This window comes from Oculina patagonica, chromosome 4 (genome assembly GCF_052425735.1).
Source record: "Oculina patagonica isolate OP01 chromosome 4, crgOcupat, whole genome shotgun sequence".
In the NCBI taxonomy this organism is placed as follows: domain Eukaryota; kingdom Metazoa; phylum Cnidaria; class Anthozoa; order Scleractinia; family Oculinidae; genus Oculina; species Oculina patagonica.
The window spans coordinates 29,593,681-29,600,758 of NC_135761.1; the positions used below are offsets into that span (position 1 = coordinate 29,593,681).

Here is a 7,078-nt window from a genome sequence, read left to right on the forward strand (position 1 = left end):
AGAAGGCTGACAGTAATACGGCTGGAGGATTGCTTCCTCTACTATATCTTTGCCGGGACAGCAAAGTTATGCTGGTAGTAAACAGAATGGCTAATTGAGGTTTGTAAAATGGCACTGTGGGTACAGTTGTTGACATTGTGTACATAGATGGTTGTCAGAGAATAAAGTCAAATAGAAAAACGTCAAATAGGAATTAGTTAAGTGCATGAATGAAACTATTCGTCCAAATAGCCTCAAAAAACAAATAAATCAATTCATCTTGTTACAGCATAAAAAGTGAACGAAAAGTAGGCAGATAAAAACTCGTAAGTTTTCTGCAAATGCTATCAGTTATGAAACTACGCTTAATAATTCCTATTTACCTTTTTTATGACAACGTTCTTGCAATTAGGTGTAACCAAACAAAAGAAATCAATCGAATTAATTCCAGCGAGACAAGAAACTACTTTAATGATATCTATTAAGTGTGTTGGAATGCGGGATACATCTGCCTTCAAAAAATAAAAATAAGGACCGTATTCAGAAAGCTTAGTCTTGCGCTCTCATCTTAGGTTGGCTCAGCCTGGGCTTTCAGACAGACTTAAACTAAGTGTGGAGACGCTCTGCCTGAATTGCTGGATTTTCTTCATTTATTGTTTGTAGGAGGAAGACAATTGCTACCACAGGAGTCCCAAAGTCAGACTTAGGGGTTATCTGCAGATTAGTGCGCAAAAAAGTGGGCCAAGCTAGAAGCAAAACTGAAAGAAGTGACAAATCATAACAAAAAACTTGGGAATGACCACAAGACATGAAAGTATTGCACAGAGATGGCTGGTTGCATTGCAATGAATGCAGCTGTAAGGCCAACCTACACCCTGGAATCCTCAGTGGTGCCAAATGCTGAGGGCGAGGAAAATGATAGCTCTGCTGATGGGCATGAAGACGACTGGTCTAGAACACCTCAAAAGAAGGCCCCTGGTAAAATCCAGCAAAAAAGTGAAAAGCAGATTGTCTGCATCAGAGATATACACATTTCTCAAGGAATAGTAAGAGGAAAAAGAAGATGCTCGAAGAAATGAATAAAGGGAAACAATTGGCGGATTTTTTCCTTTAAGTGTTAAAAAACAAATATACATAGGCAAGTTAAAATAAACGATAATAACGAACGACGTTTCGGAGTCGTCATGACTCCATTATCAAGTTAACAAAAACTGAAAAGAATAAACTTCGTGTCATCAAGAAGTGCAAGAATACGTTTGATTGTTAAGCGCATGAAATGCTAGTAATCAGAGAATTGTCACCATCTCTAAATGTCTAATCAGACTCAATCTGAGCCAAACTATTTGCGTGACATTGCATATTATATTATGTTAATCTTAAGTGAACTTTTTCTAACAGTGTATTCTTTACAGTTTTTGTTAACTTGATAATAGGGACCTTAAGCAACGGACGTCGCCGACCTCAGAACGGCAACCGGAAACATGAAATTACTTTCTTGACGTCACTGCGCATGTACAACAAGTTCTGACCTGACGTTGCCTCGACGTCGAGAACGCGAGAACGTGGGGTTTTCCGTCGCGACGAAAACGTGAGTACTTAGTCTTTTCTTTTGTTCACTATTAGCTTATTTTTGTACTAATTTACAATGTCGAAGCTAGGTTAGGTTTCATAATGATTGCCTTTGCTTAAAAGAATGTTTCGGAGGAATTCCTGACCTTATTTTAATTGCTTTCACATGTCAGGAAAGCTTTCAGCGCCAAAGAGGGTGTTTTTAGTAACGCAATGCCGCTTAGTATAATTAGTTTTCTTTTCCAATTTCCTCAACGTAGAGCCGGTAGATTGTTATAGCTTGAAAGAACATTTATTTTATTTTGGTAATTCCTTCTTCTTGACATGTCATTTACATGGAGGCTTTGTTTATCGGCTCAAATTAAATTTTGTATTCGCTTCGCCATATTTACAGGCTGTCGAAGCTGATAAAAAACGCGCAACCAAATTGTCTCGTCTAGGTTTTATTTCTTGTGTATATGAGGTGATTACCTTCGATGCAAATACTTAAATCAATACAGCTACTACCTGGCTGGCGAAGCTCCTGTTTTTAGGGGCCGATTGATGTACCCAATCGAATGAAAAACGCAAAAATTTGGTCCGAAATATATTCTTAGCATGGTGAGTTTATGTCATTTGGAAGTCTTTATACTGGCATTACTAATAAAAAAATAAGCCCAAAATATGCCTGTTTTCGCACTGAGTATCGTATAAACTGGTGAAACACTAGACCGATTTTAAAAGCAAGATGTTAAATTTGTATTCTTTACATTTGATATTTTAAAGCAAACCAAGTTTGTTAGCTAGGCTCTATTTTGTTTTTTCTTACAATAAGTTTACAAGGATTGTTTCTCTTAGTGAAGCTTGAATAGTACAAGGCTTAATTTAATCGAGCTATTTTTAAAATAAAGTTTGTCTTTAACTCACAGATGGAGTGGACAGAACAAAAAGAACTGAAGCTTGCACAAGAAATTCTGCTGTGCGAACCCTTCAAATTCAGGGCTGGCTCAAAAGAACGTGGTTCGGTGTGGACCCAAATAGCGAACAATCTGAATACTCATCCAGGATTTACAGTGTCACAGAGGGCTGTTAGAGATCATTATACCATCCTCGAGAAAAAAGCCAAAAAAAGGAAACGTGAAATTGAAAACAGAATTGGCATCTCCCCTGAAGATTCCGAGCTTGATTTAGCCCTTGAAGAGATCATCGAGAAATGGGAAGCGGCGGAACAAGAGTTCCATCTTGATCACCAAAGCAAGGCGAAAAAACTCGAAAAGGACAAAGAAACAGCAGAAGAGATGCGGAAAATGTCAATGGAAAGTCTTGGTGCTTCTAAGAAGAGGAAAACCGATCCAGATGAGTCAGTGGAAGAGAAGCGATGTAAAAAGCGGAGAGGTGGCAGCGACACAGTCCAGTTTTTAAAAGAGCATAGTGAGCTGGAGTTTCAGTTTAAAAGAGAAGAGCTTGAGGCTAAAAAAGGCAAGCAGTCGCTTCTAAATGAGCAACAGAAGCAACAACAGCAGATGATTTCCATGTTCCAGCAACAACTTCAGCAACAGAACCAACACCAACAGCTACAGCAACAGCAGATGCAGCAACAATTGCAGCAGATGCAGGCTATGTTTATGGAATCCCAGAAGCAGCAAGCACAACTCATGGCCACCTTATTTCAGAAAATGCCAGAACACAAATAGAGTGCAACGTTATTTTGTTAATCAATGCTTTAATCAGTACTTTAGCGGTGAACAGTGTTTTCATCTTCCAGCAAGTCATAAACTAGAGAACTTTGTTGTGCTTATAACAATATATCTGGTACTTTTCCGTTTATTTCCTTGTAGTCATGTTGTGTTTTTATTGCAGGTTATACTTGTAAATTCAAACCGAAACGTACAACAACATGTTAAGACATTTGTTAATTGTTTATTTCACAAGAGAGCATTAAAGATGTTGCTAATTTCCACAGTTTGTTAGTAGCAGATATTAATTAAGAGAAATAATCATAAATATTTGGAGGGTCGAGATCAAAAAAAGTGGATGTAGTGTTTCCATACAAGCATGTTATAGCATTCCTGAGTAAGGCAGAAACAGCATACATTTTTCCCACTGCGCTCAAACCTATCTTTAAATTTTTCTTAAAATCAAGGAACTTAAAATCATTGACAACATCATTGAAAAGCCACCCTACTGAAGAACGGACGACACTCATTGAATTGTTAAAATCTTCCATTTGCTGGGTGAGAACCACATTCCTGAAGGGAGCTTGGAGATGTACTCTCAGTGGGTAGGCGGGGTCTCCATATATGCACAAAGAGTGCCCAGCAGGGTCGAAAGAGTTCCTAGCCAGCTCGTTGTATACCCCGGAATCGGCAAGCATCCCGCTGTCATGCTTCCTGCCCTCTTGAAATACAAAAAAAAAAAACGAGTAAATATGTTACAATAATTGAACCATTATTTTTAAACCTCCTTTTCCTTTCAAGACCCACCCTTTCCCTCTCACCTACTGGGCCATATAAGTTGGCAATGCGACCATTTGGAGTTGCAATGGATTGAAACTTCAGGGCATGTACCCGCTTGTGGCCATTGTAGACAATTCGCTGATTTTGGAGTGGGCGGCAAATAGGGCGTACAGTACCATCAACGAAACCCCAGCAGTTATTCAACGCCGCGCCCTTTTGATGTATTGCATCTGCATATGCTCGCAGAGAGGCTCGGGAAAGGAAGGGCTGGTTAAAGTCAGTCAGGTGGTGGCTATGTTCGTTGTAAATCCAGTCCAGAACAACATTGGTCATCATGCTAATTTCTGGAACTGGTCTTCCAAATCGCGGTATCATGTCGCTATAACGACAGGGATACGCAAGTCGTTTCAGCAGCATGCACAGGCCTTCCATTCCAGCGAACACAGACCTCTGCGAGCAACGGAAAACATGTGGAATGCCAAGGGCGTCTGCCAAAATGGGTAAATCATTCTTTTCGACACGAAATTCCGCTATGCATTCCTCTTCGCTGAAATTATCCAGCGAGAATTCTTCGTAGTTGTCGTACGGAAACAGTGGATTTTTTGACCTGTTTATGTCGTAAAGGACGGCAAATTCATTTGCTTTTATCATTCCTTTGACATAGCAAATCAAAAGCAAATCTCGCGTTTTCTTTAAGCTCGACATAACCTTGCCGAATGCCAGAAAAAGCAAATGAACAGGAATCTAGAGCTTTACTATAAATTTTGTATTTGCCGCCAAATTTGCGAAGCCCGGCGCGTCGTCACGTTTTCGCGCGCTTTGCTTAACGATGAAAACTCGATGTCGCGACCGCGACCTGAAGCCGTTCTATCCCCAGTTTCTTATCGGTCGTCACGTCGCCGTCGTCAACGAAAACGTCTGTTGCTTAAGGTCCCTAATGGAGTTATGATGACTCCGAAACGTCGTTCGTTATTATCGTTTATTTTTACTTGCCTATGTATATAGAAAAACAAATAAGGTGGTTATATTTTTGTATTAGATTTTATTTACAATTTATTAACTTATGTACATTTTCTGGACAATTGTATTTTATACAATTAAGCTTCGTGGTAACTATCATCACCTTTCAAGTTCTGGAAACTGGGTGTGGCCAGCTTATAGTCAAGACTGCAAAATTTAACAGATGACTTTCTGCCATGCATCTTGGATTTATAGGAAAGCATGAACTTTGGAGGCACTCCAAAACATGTGCTTTTAAAGAAGGTAACGGTGAAGTAGATAAAAAATGAAGAGAAAAAGTATAAGAACATCCAGTAAAAAAATCGCTCTTAATGGCGCACCTGAAGCCCAGTGAAAGTAAACCTTCAGAAAGTCTTATATGGAAACTGATGAAGTAACTATCGCTGCAAGAAATAGTGACTCCATTATGAAGTTTGGTGCTAATTTTGTTCAAAAGATTGGTGGAGACCGTTTAAATGAATTCTTACAAGGAATTAGACAGCTTGCCAGACTGCAAACTGACCTGAGAAGAACACAGATGAAGCAATGGCCTTCGTGAGCCTCAAATATCTCATGACACCAGTCTACTTTGACAGGATCATTTTCTCAGTGAAAAGGCTATGTAGCTTTGATGAATTAGGCAACACAAGATCTGTTGGTGTTCTTTCCCTAGCCCTGAAGCTTGGATACTCTGTTAAAAAGTGCATTGCAATATTAACTGGTAAAGCACAAAGAGAAAAGGATGATGATCTTCTTTCTGACCAACAAAACCTTGAAAAGGTAATGGACTCAGAATGGAATGATCGCATATCACATCCCTTACTGGCTACTCATCGTGGAAGAAAATTAAACCAAGTTGACATTCTTTCATTGACTGAAGACCTTGAAAATCTTCGAGAACACCTGCTGCAGAAAATATCCGCACTTTCAAATGCACTTAAAGAGAAGGAGGAACCAACCCTCCACGCATCTGGGGAGAATTAGCAGTGTCAGTGTTAAGTGGGGTAATCATTGTAAACAAGATTTTGAAAACAGAACAGATTGGCAGCAGTGTTCATCCAGTGTAATAGAAAGTAGTCTACAGCCTATTGAAAGAGAGCTGTGCATACACTGTAAGGTAACAACATCCCTTTCCAAACTTTTCTTTACTGTTATTTTTTAATAACTGCAATCAGCTGATTAAGCAACATTTCCTTAGCACATCCTCTTGTTCTTAAAATGTTCATCACTTTGTATTGTTTCTAAGTAGATTAGGATCAACAATAAATTTTCTGCTATTTTTGAGAACTCCACCGATTAGAATCATTATGGTAGTTTTGTAACTTTTTTAACTATTTTTATATGTATTTTTTAACAGTGTTTATATTTTAAACGTTACTTCTGTAAAGCGCTTTTGAACTTTTAGGATATTGGCGCTATACAAATATTTTATTATTATTATTATTATTGTTATTATTTATTAGAGTATCTCATCCTCTTAGGGATGCTAGTCCAATGCAAAGTTAAATGCCAGCTTTTTATTCACTGATAACCCATTTATAGACCTGGGTAGAAAGAGGCACTAAGTGAATTAAGCGTCTTGCCAGGAACGCAAATCATTGCAAGTGCAGAAACTGTTAGGCCTCCTCACCTCCCATTTATTAAAAACATGATCTCATACTAATAACATTTTTACTCATCGGTGGGTTTTGCCATACACTTTATTGTCTTTAAGAATAACATGTTATTTTGTTTAATTTTGGCTTTTGTGAGCTTGGACATTTTTTAAATATCACACAAAATTTAGATTTAGGCAGGCTCTAGGGTACAATAAAGCTTGCTATTGTTAAAACTAGTTGAGAAATTTAGAGCTTACAAAAGTAACAAATTATTCAATTCATTAACTGTTTTCTATCTTACAGCTGAAATAAAACAAGCTATATGGCCTCTGGTGGACAAGGGGAAAGGAGGTTAATAACCCCTCTCAGAACAAATTCTTCTTTTCCTCACCATATCGAGCCTCACGTACTCACCTGTGCCAGTGGGAGTGTCTCCACAAGCTAGCTAATACAGAAGGGCTTGGCCTAAAAACCCAGAAGCCATATTAAGCACTTGAA

The 7,078-nt window shown here is 38.6% G+C and overlaps 2 protein-coding genes across 2 annotated transcripts; one reads left to right on the plus strand and one right to left on the minus strand.

The window, feature by feature from the left end:
- The first annotated feature begins 1,463 nt into the window (after window positions 1-1,463).
- Window positions 1,464-3,483, plus strand: LOC144650132 (uncharacterized). The gene is made up of 2 exons (XM_078509791.1): window positions 1,464-1,567; window positions 2,457-3,483. Exon 2 carries the CDS (start codon window positions 2,457-2,459, stop codon window positions 3,219-3,221), a length of 765 nt encoding a protein of 254 aa, XP_078365917.1. The 5' UTR covers window positions 1,464-1,567; the 3' UTR covers window positions 3,222-3,483.
- LOC144650133 (uncharacterized) lies at window positions 3,432-4,917 on the minus strand. The gene is made up of 2 exons (XM_078509792.1): window positions 4,025-4,917; window positions 3,432-3,924 (listed from the first exon to the last, which is right to left on the minus strand). The coding sequence occupies exons 1-2, from the start codon at window positions 4,686-4,688 to the stop codon at window positions 3,512-3,514; spliced, it is 1,077 nt and encodes a 358-aa protein (XP_078365918.1). The 5' UTR covers window positions 4,689-4,917; the 3' UTR covers window positions 3,432-3,511.
- Between the last annotated feature and the right edge of the window lie 2,161 nt (window positions 4,918-7,078).

What these genes read in the sequence shown, in the direction of transcription:
- LOC144650132 (XM_078509791.1), top strand. Translation starts at nt 2,457, where the DNA reads ATGGAGTGGACAGAACAAAAAGAACTGAAGCTTGCACAAGAAATTCTG.
- LOC144650133 (XM_078509792.1), bottom strand. Translation starts at nt 4,688, where the DNA reads ATGTCGAGCTTAAAGAAAACGCGAGATTTGCTTTTGATTTGCTATGTC. An exon ending in CAACTTATATGGCCCAGTAG is followed by an intron (nt 3,925 to 4,024) that starts GTGAGAGGGAAA and finishes TTGTATTTCAAG; the next exon opens with AGGGCAGGAAGCATGACAGC.